The 16,479-nt window shown below is 42.2% G+C and overlaps 1 protein-coding gene across 11 annotated transcripts in view; it reads right to left on the bottom strand.

Moving 5' to 3' along the window:
* The window catches only part of nav1a (neuron navigator 1a), an 81,216-nt gene that overhangs the window by 38,204 nt on the left and 26,533 nt on the right, over positions 1–16,479 (bottom strand). For all 11 annotated transcript variants that reach the window (XM_031844435.1, XM_031844434.1, XM_031844436.1 and 8 more), the window contains 2 exons: positions 11,949–12,051; positions 10,125–10,463 (listed from right to left, as the gene is read on the bottom strand). In XM_031844435.1, the coding sequence (XP_031700295.1) occupies positions 10,125–10,463; positions 11,949–12,051 (442 nt within the window). The remainder of the gene's footprint in view (positions 1–10,124; positions 10,464–11,948; positions 12,052–16,479) is intronic.

Raw genomic sequence — 16,479 nt, 5'->3', positions numbered from 1 at the left:
TGTGTGTGTGTGTGTGTGTGTGTGTGTGTGTGTGTGTGTGTGTGTGTTTTTGGTGCAGTAGGCCAGTATAATTAGGTGGTGATGTAACTGTGTAATGACAGTATACAGGCAGGGTCATCCATATGACCCTGGGAACCTGTCACTCCTCTGCTGATGAAAGAGACAAGCGACCTGGGAAAGCTCATCCCCCTTATCAGACCCGGAACACACACACAGACACACAGATGCACATTCAACACTTGCTAAGCCACAAACTGTATATAAACAAACATAAAACACCCCCCCACACACATTTATCAGACTGAAATACTCCTCTTCATAATCACACAAAGAAAATCCTATCACTTCTATTACTATCAACTTAGAATTCAACTGTCATCCTCAGATGTCTTTTATTTGGCCTTATCACTCAGAAACCTTCACACTATAACACTTGCTTTCCTCACTCTCTACCTGTCCACACGCACACATGCACACACACACACACACACACACACACACACACTAACACTAAAAAGATCCGTGAACACATACATTCTTTTGTCTGATTTCCTGGCAAATAGCCAGAGCCAAATCATAGTTGGTACACCAGCCTGCATGTTCAGTCTAGTAGCTCACTAACATAACAACAGACAAAGGTTTTAGAAACCCAAATGCTGAAAACATGGCCTCACAGTCACACACTCGGGGTTGAACATCAAAGTGTGCGTCCCCCGTCTGAAAAGGTGCTCTTGTGGTTAATTTAGGGACCCTCCATGTCTGGACCACCAAAAGCATCTAATTAGGCTCTTGCTTGGAGAGAGCGCTGTTCTCAAGGTCTGCTCAGAAAACTTGACTTCAAAGATGGTTTGTCTTCCAAGAGACAGAGAGGAACAAGAGGAACAAGAACAAACCCAAAAACAGGAAAAACACCACCATACTAAACAGTTCAAATATAGGTCAACAGGTTTCTGTAACCGGTTCAGCTAAAATAATGAGGATATGTTCACTGTTGGGAGCACTGGTGCATACAGGGCAGGTTGAGATTAAGAGATGGCTTAATGAGAAGAATAGGAAGGGACAATGACGGTGGGAGGGCAGAAAGAGAAGTGTGTGACTAATGTCGAAACAACTCAAGAGAATAACACGGTGGGAGTCAATGGGAGGAAGTCAAAGTTAATTCTTATGCGGATTACAAACCCCCATCACACCCCACTGTTAACCCTCTGAAAGGTTCAGCTCTAGTGTGCACATTCTATGGAGTGTGTGTGTGTGTGTGTGTGTGTGTGTGTGTGTGTGTGTGTGTGTGTGTGTGTGCGTGTGTGTGTGTGTGTGTGCGTGCGTGCAAAGATTTGAGGCAGCTTCCATCCAAAAGCTTGTCCTTAACCATGCAGATTAATTTACCCCCTACAGAGGAACCAAGCATGTACTTTAAAGGCGGTATAGATCTAGAGGGAGGGCATGAATGAGTGAGAGCAAGGTGACGGGGAGTGTGTGTGTGTGTGGGTGTGTATGTGTGTGAGTGTGTGTGTGTGTGAGTGTGTAGTGGGGGGGGGGGTTGGGTGTCCTTTACTGTGGGAACCAATCTTCAGGAATGAACCTATTCATTTGTTAACAAAATAGTCTTAATGACAAAACATTTTTTACATAAATAGTAAAAGAGATTAAATATATTTACATTAGTATTACTATGTTTATTTAGTATTAAAAAAATGAACTAGCAACATGATCCCTTTCCAGAATCAGTGTCCCTGTTATTCTTAAAGTTATTGTCATATAGTTCATTCTTCAACTTGGAAATCCAGTAAGAAAAAAGAAAAAAAGACATGTTAAGCATGCTAACATGCTCATGTTTAGAGTATAATGCTCATCATGTTATCCATCTTTAGCATGCTAACATTTGCTATGGAGCACTTAGCACAAGGTAAGCCTAGGTAGATTGGAATTTCATTATTTTTTCAAGTATCTGGTCATAAGATGCTAGCTTAGATACAAATATGAACTCAAGGCCCACTAACTATAGTTTTATTACTTTTGATTTGCTGTGGCATCTTTCTAGGATTTGTATAAAAATGGTGAAAGTAGTAGATTGAGTGGTTTAACTGACCAGGTTTTCCTATACCCACATTCCTTGTAGTATATTCTTCATACTCCAGTAACTAATTAAATCTGAAGCCTTCCTCCAAAGTCCTAAAAGCAAAGGTTTATTGACTGAATGATGTCAGTCTATATGGTTTATATCTATGCTTGTTGTTTTAGCATCATGTTCACCATCAGTTGTTATTTTCAGGTCATTTCCTCCTTTTCATGTCTTCTACAGGTCAGGTGTGATTATATATCATAACAAAATAAAATAAAGTGAATTCAGTAAAGGTCTCCAGGAAGAGCGGGATCGGTCGCTCTCCTTAAAGGAAACATGGTGAAGTTAGTCATCAGGCAGAAGTCGTGACATTTTAACCTCTGTAAAATAAGAAGAGTCCTCTCTCACTCACACACAATGGACTCACATCCATTATTCATTCATACACACACACACACACACACACACACACACACACACACACATACATACACAATATTTCCTTTGCACGCTCTTATTGTTGACATGGTAACACTTCCCTCTAAATTACGTGGGGGTCCTTCACATGCACACACACACCATAGCCACCATAACCCCCCCTACCTATGCCTCCTTGTCCTTGCAGAGTGCTGACCAAGTCCCTGAGTTCTCTTATTCTTTTCCAAACCTGCCATAAGAGGAAGCCAGGGATTAGTGGGGATTATGCCGTAGCCTCTCCATCGAGATTTACCAGGCCTCAGGGGGTCCGTCTATAGGCGACAGTAGCTGTGGCAATGGTTTTGTCATTTGATTAGGTTAAATTGAATGAAATGGCCTTCAACTTAGAGAGAGTATAGTCCTATTGGAAATATTAGATATGTGCTGTAGAAGTCCAAGGAAAAGACAGCAAGGAAGCCGAGAAAAGATTCATTTCTTTGACTTCCTCAAACTTTTCTTTCGTTCCAAGGCAGAATGTGGCAAAACCGGTCCGAGGGATGTACTGTCAGTGTAGTTCCCAAGCTCCGATCCAGCACATGTGTTTGTTGCTCAACACCAGTATGTTTCACAATACTGAAATGGCCCGTAGTCAAACTAAACATATCCATGCAGAGTGACAGGAGGCATTCCTATATCTGTGTGGACAGACAGAGGAGACATGCACAGAAAAAGAGACTGAATAAAAAGAAGTACTGTAAATATTTTCTTTAGCAACAGTGAAAGTGTCCCAGGGTGAACCGACAATTATGAGAAGGTCTCATTCACCTTTTTTGGGCCCCGTTTGTTGGACTAAAAGTAAAGTATGTAATGTAACAATAGTGAATTAAGACGGTTAATAATGAAACCGTGCGGCTCAAACAGCCCCAGCAAACACAAGAGAATAAAAAAGGTACATAAGGATTTTGTTCTCGCTGAAATAGGAGGTTGTCAGGGGCTTTCTAGCACTGCAAATCCCCCCACAGCCCCATATGTTACTCAGTATTAAATCTTTTAATGTGTGCAGATTAATGTCATAATTGTTTGTGAGCAGTGTCCTGCTGTTCCAGCTGAAGCCGATTATATATTCCCTGAGAAAAATAGCCAAGCACATGAATAATATATTAAAATACAAACTCAGCTACGAGATACAAACTAAGTTTCCTATAGTGTCAGTATGGCTTTTATGCTTTGTTAACTCAAAATGAAACTCATAAGCCACCCAAACTGCATGCAGACTACAATACAAAATACAATACAATACAAAATAACCTCCATATGCTCATGTGATCATGGTGAATGGCTCTTATTTTAAGAAATGCTGTGTGTGTGTTTGTGTGTGTGTGTTCGCCCTTAGTGCTTTGCTCACACGTGCTGGAACAAAGAGAGAGCGCACTCCTCCTCTCAGTCAACTTCCCTCCATAATGACAGGAAAAATAATCGATTACACGCGGCAGTGAGCAGAGAGAGACACAGGAGCATCCCACAGAGGCCCAGAGGCCCAGAGAGGAGCAGGTAGTGGATGACAAGTACAACACACGGCCCATCACCCTCCTGAACGCCCCCCCCAATCTGCCTCTCACCACCGCCTCTGACACCCAATGTCATACAGACAGACAGACATGGTGAGACAGGGGGCAGTCTTGACGCAGACATTTTAATCTTTTGTGAAAATATTGGATTAGCACATTTGTCTTAAAGGACCGCACCAGTGTTGTACACACACACATACACATCATGCTGTTGTTAATAACACTGCTGACCATTTCCAACACATGCTGTGGAATTTACGTTTTTTTATTATGTTTTTTTATTTTTCGGGGTACTATTATTTTCTGCATGGAATAAAAATCAAGACGCCGACTCTTGAAACTTGCTTAGAGTTGTAAAATCCTCCACAGCAATTATTAAGCCCTCATTAATATGCTGTTCATTCACTATTGTTACAAAGTAATACAGTCACAGTCCAGATTAATTTGAAAAGTCTGCATGATTACCTCACCACAATAACATTGACAAAAAGGAATGCAGACTTGGCATTTATTGTGATGCATTATGCAGCTTTCAAATATATGCCAACTGATTTTCATGAAATATGGAAATGGTAGGAAACCAATGACTGCTTGGAAAAAAGTTTTCAACATTTAAACGCTCCAGCACAACTTGCTGAATCGCTTGCAGTAAATGGGCTTAACATGCAAAATCACTGGTACAGTCTTTTAATGGCAAAGGCAATAGCTCCTAAGAATATAATGAGATGGACCTACTTCAGAGTTCAACATCAAGTAAAAGTGACTTCTAGAGATACTAACAGCCACACATAGGCAATCAAAGTATCCAATTGCGATGAGATATTTAGACCAGATATCATATTTTGAGCCTATAAGTCAGTCTTAAAAGTCATTCCAGAGTCATCTTCAGCTTTAACCTTTTTAACACATTAGGTGCTTTCATGGCACACAGTACAAAAAATGCACACAAGAATTTATTCTCCCGTGCACCAGATATTTTATACAAGCCCATTCTGATGTCAGCCCATGTTGTGACTGCGTCGAGGTAGGGGGAGAGAGCTGTGCTGTTTTTGGGAGGGGGTCTGTAACTGGTCCACCGAATGAGTCACAGTGTAAAGATCTGGTTCTTAGCAGGAGGGAAGCCCTGGGTGTGTCTACTGAGGATCACATCAGGATGTGTGTGTGTGTGTGTGTGTGTGTGTGAGGGAGAGGGATAGAGAAAGTGAGAGTGAGTGAGTGAGTATAAGTAAGTGAGAGAGAGAGCGGATCCATCACCTGTAACATAAATCCGATCCAGATGTGGGAAAAGGGATTCATTAATCAGATGTGTCAGGCTGCATTATGTTCTGTGTGTGCGTGTGTGTGTGTGTGTGTGTGAAGTTCTAGTTTTTGGCCTGTAGGTGGGGTCAAAGTACAGCTGGATTGAGCTTGTCCTGAGAGAAATAGCACTCCTATCTACATCCACACACACACACGCACACGCACACACGCACACACGCACACTGTCGGTAGCTGCCCTGTCCCACTGGAAATAAGGTTTACAGGTAATGACAAGGTCCAGCAGTTACACCTTATTAGAAGTGTTTAACCGTCGATACGGTCAGATAGCCATCAGTTAAGGGGGGATAATGACCTCCAGTCTTTTAAATAGCACAAAACATTTAGTGGCAGGCATGAGGCTAAAGTTCCACTCATGCCATCAAAGCTTATTCGAGGCATCTTGTGTGTTCAAAACAGATGACTTCTCTATTAAAAGTTCCTCTTTCTGTTTCAGTTCCCTGTACTGTTTTGGATTGACACGGAGAGCAACCAGCTCACTTCTGCTTTTCTAGAAAGCAGACAGCACTAAACCAAAACACTTAAACCAGCAGACTGAAAAGCTTAAGGGAGCTCAGGGTGTATGTGTGTCTGCGTGTGCGTGTCCTGCTCCAAACAAATGTTTTCATAATTCAGACGCTTAGTGCAGTGAACCAGCTTGTCTCGCAGTGTAACCATGGAGACTACGCGTTTACTGATGGGAGGTGGCCGAGGATGGGAGCGTTTCCATCCCAAAACAAAAGCGTCTGCGCCCAGCTGGGCAAAAACGACAAGACACACGCTCATCCAATCGTCTGCACATTCGCGTGTGCATGTTGAGCCCATTATCAGCACTCCAATGACAACAATGGCAATCAATACCAACTATCAAGCACGCTATGTACACACATATAGAGCCATTATTCTTGTATTCTGAGCAAAGTATTTTTGGCCATGAGTATTTCAAAATGCTCCCAGGTTACTCCCCCATGCCACTTTCACAGACTCACCAGCGCTACAAAGACTAACTTTTGATCTCAAGAGAATGTTACACAGACGAGGTGATACAGTTGCAATTCAGGCTGGTTATTAATATAGATTACAATGGCTGTGAACGAAGCACTACATTCGTGAAACCAACGTGAAAACAATTTGTACTTGTCAAAGTAAATGGAGAGAACAATGATAAGTTGGATAATGGAACTTAAGTGCCTTAAGGAATAATTTATTTTCTTTCGTGGCAATGCTTTCCTGAAATGTTCCCCAAAACTCTGAAAGAAAAAAATAGGGAACATTTCTCAACAGGATGCTGGATTAACAAATCAGCTTGTACAGATCCACACCACAGGCAAATACAGCAGAAGTGAGATTCCAGCTTTTCACATCTAGCACCTGAGGCCACATAATCATCCCACTGGAGTCCAACGTGTCTGGCCTAGTTTGTCTGTTTGTTTTACACCAACTCCTGAGAAAAACATCTGGGTCTTTAGCTTGCTAGATGTTTAGTTTTCTTCCCCTGCTTCAGTCAGTTGGTGCTGGACAGGGAGCGTTATCAGAGCTTGTTTGCCTGTTGCTGCTGGAATCAGGGGAGAGGAAAGACTGAGCTAACATCATAGCCCATAAATAGTGCATTTTAGTCTCACCATAAGTGTTGGTTTATTACTTCCAGCAACGTCTTTGACATTAAACATCACTGTCAATTAATGCTAAATAAAATGTAATTTAAAAAATGAACCAGATTAAGTGTAAAACTTGAACCTACACCGGACCACACCTCATCTCTGTTTACACGCTAAGGGGAATGACCTGCTCATCGTCCCCCTTCTCTCTGTTTCCCGGTGAGAATGACGTGTGTGAGTGAGAGTGTAGCGGGATACTGGGAGGGGTCTGGTTCCAGATGTAAGTGGTACGCGTCAGACAACAAGAGGCCCATGCTAGAAAAGCACAGGAAACGGATAACTGACTTAAGGGGTCCTGACTCAGTGTGTGTGTGTGAGAGTATAGGGTCTGTGTGTCAGCCAGGTCACGGTACAGTCACGGTAAACTTATACCTTTGCATGGGATTGTGAGTCATGCCTATACAGTGAGTCACAGTGAGACCCATGATGAGTCAAGTCCCGCTCACCCATATGCATTTATGGCCTCTTGTATTTTAAGACACTGTTTCCTCACAGTTTCACAGAACAAAGAGATGACTACTACACAACCCAAACAAAGAACATGTGTGTTTGTGATACATTATTTATGTGGGGAAATCCTATGTATTATATATGCTGGGATATGGTAATGTAGTGTGACCCCTGTATGAGAGGGGAAGTGCCTCTATGTATAATGGATGAGTATGTGTCATAAATTATGAGATAAGGGGGAGTAATCCAGCATGGTGCCACTTCAATTTGACTGGGTGGAGAACAGCATGGAGGGAGGGAACAGCGGCACAAGCCTGCCCTCTAGTGTAAAGACCTACTAGTTTGAAGCCGCAGCAGGTACCGGACTACAGCCTGCAGACTCAAAATGATCATATAAATTATTCAATAAAGGGCAACATGAAAAGTTGATTATGATATTAGTTGATCTCCTCGAAATTAATTTTGATAAAAGATGATATGTGTCACACTGATATGCCAAACATTCCCTGGTTAACAAATGGCAGTATTTGCTGCTCTTGTGTTTTCTAGTGAATTGAATATTTTGGGGCGTTGTTGGATACAAAGATGTCACTTGTGGGAATTTGTGAGGGGTGTTCAGGAGATTTTAGTTGCAGCCATAAAATAAATATCTACCAGATACAACCTTAACAAAAGTTGAACAGTACAATTTCTACAAGTCAAGGATTCATTAAAGGGCTGTTGTTTTGGGTTACTTTAGATTGTACAGATTATTCCACCCATTGCCTAAAGGCTCACTAAATGGATCTTTTAAAATTATATAGACATTGTGATCTTACATTTATCTTAACTAATTCACAATTTTAACGTAAAGGTTCTCTCTACAATATTAAGAATATTAATATAGCGGTAAACAACTATTTGCAATGTAAAGATATAGAGGAGTAATGTCTGTCTGAGCAGAGAATGAAGTCACTCTCCCTCTGTGTGTGTTGTTATCCCGGCTTCTCTGTGCTTTGTCTACATAGTCTTCACCATATTAAGAGCTGTGTGGAGGCACTAGATATGCCCTGAATTTTCCAGTTTAAGCATAATTTGATTTAAAAAGAAAACCAGCATTTTCTATTGTTTGCAGATTTTGTCTTTCTGCAAGTTCGTGAGTCTCTTTCTCAATCTTTTTCCTTTGGCCTTTTGTTTTGCATCCTCCCACAAAGCACAATATAAACATGTATACCCCCACTAATTGGAGGCCCTGACCAGATACACAATAACACTACAGGGACCTGAACTGTGTTGCAATTGATTTCCTGGTGACTGGGGGTGCATTTTTGTGGTTACCATAGAGATGTCAAGCGGTGGCCAGCAGAGGAGTTTCTTTAGTTTGGTTGGACGAGTTCTGCAGCGTTACACCGACATACTGCCAGAATCCTAGTTTGCAATGAGATAATGTGTTTTTCTTCTCTGTGTTGAGAGAGTCGGTCAGTGAAACATGATGCTGTGTGTGCAACTGAGTTGAAATTGTTGCGTCATACCTCCTCATGCAAGTTCTCCAGAACTAACAAAGAATTCCAGGGGAACACAACTTAGGTCATTCTGCAATAAACCGTCTAAACTTAATTTCCTAGATTTGTGGATTGACGTGGAACTTAATCAATTAACATAATTCTTCTTGATTGGTCGTCAAGTCACAAGGTTTAACATGTTGTCATACTGAGACAGACTGACGGAGACTCAGTGAGCTAAGTAACAATTTATACAAGAACAGCAGCTATCAGCATGCTCTCTCTTAGAATCCGTCACTCATTCAGTTGGCAAAGAAAAACAATCTTCACAAAGACACAACACACATTTCTATCTATCTATCAGACAGACACACAAACACATTTCTCTCCAGTTCATTTTAGAGCAGATAACAAATTAAGGTAAGAGACCCTTTTCCTGTAAACTGCTCAGCTGTGCTGGCCAGACGGGTGTGTATGTGTGATGAGTGTGACTTTTCATAGATATCACCTAACAACTACTCAAACAACACAGCAAACATGCCGAGGAACATTTCTCATAAACTAAGCTGAAATAGTTCACGTTGTTTGTCGATGTGAGCTCAACTTTAAATCCTTTGATTCAAGGGATCCATGGCTAGTTTTAAACAAAACTCCTTCTGACCCCGACAGGTCTGACTGATCCAACATTGGTCAGGCAGAAAGAGTTACCAGTTTTCCAAAGACACCTGCATTCTAGCTCTGCCAGGGGGCTCTAGAGAGCCAACGCTGTGAGGGGTCCTCCACATCGAAGCCTGCCGGCAAAGCCAGCTCGCAGCTGAATTTGACAGCAGCGAGGGGGCTCGATGATTGTGACATCATTGTTGAACTGTGCCAGAGGGCTGCTTTCTGACTAGGGCAGAGCCAGCTGCCAGTGTCAAGGCAGACACTATGAGCGGGGCTTGTAATGGGGCTGATCAAGGCTTTGTTGTGCTAGTAAACCACTAACTACAGGCCGGTCTGCAGCTGTGGGGTTGTAACAGTTGGCAGGTGTCAGGATTCCCCTCACAAGCAATGCTATTATAATTAATGAGACACATGTATCCTCATTGCAGCCGGCTGCAGCGTCATGAGGTCATAAAATATTCTTAATGCTCCTCAGACTAATGAAGCAGAAGTAAAAACACATAATTTTCAAATGAAAAAGAACAAAACTTACCCATTCCCTAGATCATCAATATCGTCATCATCTTCATCATCATCATCATCCTCGACGTTTGGGCTCTTACTGCCGAGGTTGCTGTTGCAGAGGTAATCTCCCTTCAGAAGGGACGGATCCGAGTCGTCCAGCGCTTCGATTAGTTGGATACGAGCAGTGTGGCTGATACGGAGGGGAACGTCCAACTGGCTGTTACCCGTGGACGGAGCTTCCCCGGCCTGTAGTCGAGGACTGGCTTGACCCTGGCGCCATGACAGCGGAGAGGAGCGATTTGATAGACTGGAAATTGAGAACGCAGCAGCTTCATCGCTGTCGTAGCACACGGTCCCCTCCACACAGCTGTGGAATGAAAAAGAGGGTATGCTTTAGGGATTGCTGGGAAATATTCACAGCACTGTGCTCCCCTAAAGGGATGAAAAGGTCAAGCTCATTTTTAACAGACAGGTAGTGAATCCAATCATCTTTCCTTTTTACCCCACCCTGCATCCTCTTCTCTCAGAGGGATTTTACACAGGCTTAGGGAATAGGTTTTCAGGTGTCCGTGTATACATATTAGTAATGTGCATTGATGTTATATCCATGTCAGCAAACATGCCTTTATGTTCCTCTGTGCCCTGCAGAGCACTGTCATTTGTGTGAGTCAACAAATACCAGCATCCCTAACATCACAATATCATGCATTCCCTGTGTTAAAGCAGCAGAGCTCATCACTGCTTTGTGCTTAGGTTGAGCATTTGCATATTAAAGGTTACTGGCTCTTAAACTGTGTGACAGTACATGCATTTGCATGCTTCATTCAAATGAACCTTGTCTGCAGGATATAGAATCATCTCCACAGAAACCATCAATGAAAACGTTTTCAAATGAAGCATAAAACAGGCAGGAAAGACGTGGAGAAAGGATGAGAGAGAGGATGCTACTTGTCTTGTTCGAATGGATTTTCAGAGGCTTTTTTCTTGTTATGCATTCGGCATATATCAGGGAAAGTATGTGTAGACAAAACAATTCGCTTGCTCACCAATCCATTTGTTCAATTCATGCAAATCTCTCACTCTAAACACTAGTTTTTCACAGGAAATATGACATTTTGTTTGCACAGGAAACTTCCACCGACAGGCTTTAGGCCTCAAAGCAGAATATGTCTTCAGGGACAGCGCGAAGTGATTCAAGGTTATTACACTACGATAAAAGTATGAATGGCAAAGGAAATGTATTCCAGCAGGGAACCATCTGCTGATTTGCTCTTCACGTATACGAGCTCCCACCGAGGGACAGAGAGAGGATACACGGCAGGAGATGCACGGACAGGCAGACAGAGGGGAAGCTCTCAAGGACAAAACGTGAAGACATGCTGAACGCAATCAGAATCAGTCAATGATAGGAAGCAGAGGGAGGGAGAGGACACACCAAAGCTCACGTACACTTAATCGCAGCATTATTGGATGTATTGTTGTGTGTCTGAATATGAGTCGTGACTGTGCATTGGCAGGGTCGGCTTTGAAGTCAGCTTTGAGCTAATCCTGCTTCAGTTCCGTATTAACCAACGCAAAGAGAAAGCAGAGGAGGTAGAAAAGGACAGACTAATGGATACTGGTCGATCAGGAATACTGATATTGTTCTTAAAGCCCACCGGCAGTTAACCACCACACCCCAACACACTGTTAGCAATGTCAATAAGAATGCCCATCTCAACTGCTCTTCTCTTTCACTTGTTTGTCTTTTCTTTTTGTTTCTGTTGTACAATATCATGCAGTCCTGTTTGTGTTTGTATGTGTGTGTGTGTGTGTGTGTGTGTGTGTGCGTGTGTGTGTGTGTGTGGCTGACCTGTGGCTGAGCTGCACACCTCTCAGGCTGGTCATGGTTTCCTCCAGGTTCTGTCGAAGGTCCAGAACATTTTGCACGGTCCTCTTCCTCTGGGATTCTGGGTCTGCAGGGGCGCATATACACATGTTACATCATTAGTGGATGACAAGAACACTGTCTACCTGTTCAAACATTTATATTATATACAGTATGTACAAATGCACATAAATACACTATGAAATATGACCATATATGAGTTGATAATGATGATCATGGATGTTTTATTTATTGACTTTGTTCAAAAATAACCATGCAGACTGATCATTAGTCAGAGTAGTTCCCATCAGTGACCAAACTCTAGGATTACACCAAATCATCTAAATAAAACAAATAAATAAATAAATATACAACTGTCAAAAATAATAAAAATAGAGAACTACAAAAGGAAAGGACAAAACAGAGTCAACAGTGGCAGGGTACGCGCAGTTGTTTTTCCAGATGGCAGTGGAGCAAACAAAATCAAATATGATGGCAGTCAGACAGACAAAACAACATAGAAGACCTTTAAGACCAGACAGGACTCACACTCCAGTCTATCCAGCCAATGCACAGTCACATCTGTCTGGATCCATCTTTCACTCCTCTCCAAGCACCCTCTGTCACAATGCCCTGGTGCCCGTTCATTGCACTGTGCCCCTTTGCCCCTTGCTATCAGAATAAACCAAAAGCCTTTCTCACTTAAACCCACCAGGGAACATATTGGCATTTGTCTCACCCCCTGCTGTTGTAATCTGCTCAGATTGGGCTATATAGATTCATGTTGGGCTATCCTGCCAGACTGCTGCTTCATACGTGTGTGTGTGTGTGTGTGTGTGTGTGTGTCTGAGTGTCTAGATAATTCCCCCTGTGGGTTGGAAGATTGGAAGCAATATAAGAACCAAAGTGGTTCAACCACTTAGTGATACAGGCACCATTTATTCATGCTCAGAAAACAAAACATGTTTCACTTTCACTTTTTACTCCAAAACATGTCAATATGAGAGCTTGATAAGGGGCCCTGCTCACACTTTTGTTGCTACTATCATAGGATTTTCATATCCATGCAATGGTCAGACAGACATAAGACTGAGAACCAGGAAGAAACTACATGTACTCTATCACACATATTCTCACATAGACTGCAATCAGGACACCTACGCTGCATCACGTGACCTTGACCCTTGCTCTCTCTCTCTCCGGCTCAGTGTATTTATGTGTGATGGGGGGGGGGATGGTGATAAAAGAGTTATAGTGTTAAGATATGGGACAGCCTGTTTACCCCTGGGGTTCAGGTCAATAGACCATTATAACTGGCCAGCTGACTCCCAAATGAGCACAGCAAGATTATTTACTAGAACTGAACGACAGTGTAAGAAGAAAATATAAATTAAAAAAACAAAAGTGTACTCGTACTTACTATCACCACTGTGTTACAAAGTCGTTCTTGTCAAACATATACATCTATACATCTATACATCTATCTACAGTTAAACATTTTCAAGTTTCTCAACTGATTTTTAAAAAAGCCATCGCTCAGTTCTCATGTGAAAATCTTTGCTTTAAAGAAATTGCTAGATGGACAAAAAACTGATAGTTAACAGGGTATGGCTGTCGTTGTCCACCACTTTGGTCAAAACTGAATATATATCTCAACAACTATTAGATGGATTGTCGTAGAATTTTGTACAGGCATTCGTGGTCCAATGACTTTGTTGATCCCGTGCCATTTCCTCCAAAAGATTGGCATTTTAGATTAAAGTGGAATATCTATTAAAAACATCACCGTGAAAGTTTGCACAGACATTCATGGAGTCCAGAAGATGAATCCTACTGACTTTGGAGAGCCGATGAGGAAAAACATTGTCCATCAACTTTGACTATATTCGAGCACCAACCATGACGTGAACACAGAGTCCACCTCCTCTCGCCCCACTAGAGTCCTGCACTCTGTCCTGCGGTCCGCCCATCAGATATTCTGTCATATGCCATTAGTGATAAACACGAAAACAACAAACAAATAAAGACAACAATGGGACATCCAAATACCTGCAAAGCTAATGACATTCACATCAGCCTCAGCCTTTGTGTTTATTGCTCATTAGCAAATTATAGCACACTGACCTAAGAGGGTGAACATGGTAAGCATTATACCTGGAGAGCAACGGCATGTTTGCATTGTCTTTGTGAGTATGTTATCATGCTGGCATTAGCATTTAGCTCAATGCCCAGCTGTGCCTAAATACTACCATGGCTGTAACCTTTTTGTCTTGTTAAATATTTAAATAAATTCCCCTTTTATACAATGAGCCCACGGAACAACATATTCTATATACTGAAGCAATCTACTAACACATAACCCTGAAAAGACTCAACCCCCTCCCTCCCTCACACACTCCATTCACAACCACCCCTCCTAGAAACAGTCCAGCTGGCTAGAGAGGAGGTAAAGGGGGGAAGACCATTCTAATGAGTGAGGAGGGCAAATTTTGAGCTGCCAGAGGTGTCAATCTCAACAACAGCTGCAGACTAAACACTGTTCTCACACACACACATATGCACGGTGGGGCTACTCACATACACACACACTTGCACTAGACCCGATTTACAAAGCTAGATTGATTTCTCCTCAAGAGAATGGCCACATAGACAATTGATTAGGCATCCCTGGGGACAGGCAGCTCAGCGGAGAGGGATGATGAAGCCATTGTGATCCAACCTTCTGCTGCTCACATACACTAGACACACACACACACACATTCACACACAGTGCAAATGCTGCTTAACAAAATAAATACGCAAAAATAGAACTACTTTGTTCTGCTGGCGCTGCTCATATTAAAAGGCAGTCGAGCACAGTATGGGAATTCAAGATATAAAGAGCCAGATATCAGCTTTAAAATGTTCCATTTTTGTTATTTGTTAATACAAAGGTTTAATGGGAACAAAGAACCCCTTGAACATGCAAACACAGACAAAAGTCTGACACATTCAGCCACACGCACACACATGCAGGCTTTAATTGGGCAATTTTAATTACCCTTAAACGCGAGCTTTGTTTAACATCGGCGTCAAATTGATTAGATACGGTCTGCATGATTACGCATGTGCCTGTGTGGATGTGTGTGCGTGTCTGTAAAAGACTTCCTGCCCTGTGCCTCTGCCCTGGCGGTCCCAGCTGGCATGTGGGGGGGGGGAAGTGCGGTGGTGGTGGGGGAATTAGGGATGCAAATATCCCTGTCAGCTCCCCAGGGGAGTAGATGAATTACACTGATCTGTTTTAAACTGAGTGTGTGTGTGTGTGTGTGTGTGTGTGTGTGTGTGTGTGTGTGTGTGTGTGTGTTTGTGTGTGTGTGCGTGTAGAAGTGCCTGTGTGCATGTCCACATAGGTGCTGGGACCGGGGCGCTACACCTTCTCAACTTGATACACTTGTGAACACACACTATAAAACTAGCTGAGGAGCATAATGGCCGACTCAGACTCTTAAAATGAGTCAGCAGGTTAGAGTGAGAGTGTTGTTGTAATTGCATGCATGTAGTGCATGAGTGGGACAACTTCTGCATCCTAATGAAAGTCTGCTCTCAGACAAAACAAAGAAAGAAAAACCGAAAAGAAGCAAAAGAAATATGAAGTCAGAGGTGTAAAGGACGGAAAAGTTCTCGACTACCAATGCAGTATTCTAGCTCTTCCTGCAATGTCAGGCTCTCAGCGCCAAGCTTATTTGTTCATGATGAAGATGTGAATCTTTAAAAATGCATCAAAATATATTCTTTTTTTTAAATGTAAAATAATCTCCGAAAATATTTGGGCACTATAGTTTTAGCAAAAAAGACTCCAACAGGATTAAATGGGTTTGTTGTGGACTATTTGCAGCTGAAGATTAATAAAAATGCAGTGCAAGTGTTCATCAATAATGTAGGAACATGTCATCCAGTGCAACAGTGTGTCATCTATGTGTTTTAATAGTCTTTGGACAATAATGGACATCTGTGGCACAGTGAAATAAACTATATCATGGCGAATACCTGATATGAAAAATATAAATGGAAGTCTTATCCCTTAAAAGTAGAGGAAGTTGAAAACGTATGTTTCATGATGGGGATGCCTGATGGTTACTTGGCTAGCAGACAGAGTAAAAAAAATAAAAATAAATAAATGGTTTCCTCTCTTGGGTCACTTGACTCTCCTCTCTATTAGAAAGAGAACAAAAACCTCCCCAAAGACACACTAATGGCTCTGTCCTTGCAGGACTGGTCTGCCATTATGTGTTTGTGCAGCCACATGGCATCCCTCTTTGACAGTGTGTGCCTTTACCAGCGAGAAGTGCAGTTTTGCAGAATATCTATGAATATAGGTTTGAGTAATGGCTCCTGATTCTATTCTTTCCTTCCTTCCCTCCAGAGTTCATTTGTCCCTGTCCCGTCCACGTGCCTGCACATATGTTAGTGTCACCGTAACACTCCTCGGGCCACAGTGCCCTCATCACGTGATAGATGTGTGTGTGATTGAGCCTCG

The sequence above is a fragment of the Anarrhichthys ocellatus genome, unplaced genomic scaffold (assembly GCF_004355925.1).
Source record: "Anarrhichthys ocellatus isolate YVR2014 unplaced genomic scaffold, GSC_Weel_1.0 scaffold5, whole genome shotgun sequence".
NCBI classification, from domain to species: Eukaryota; Metazoa; Chordata; class Actinopteri; order Perciformes; family Anarhichadidae; genus Anarrhichthys; species Anarrhichthys ocellatus.
The sequence above is the reverse complement of the archived record's forward strand: the minus strand, read 5'-3'. Positions and strand labels throughout refer to the sequence as shown.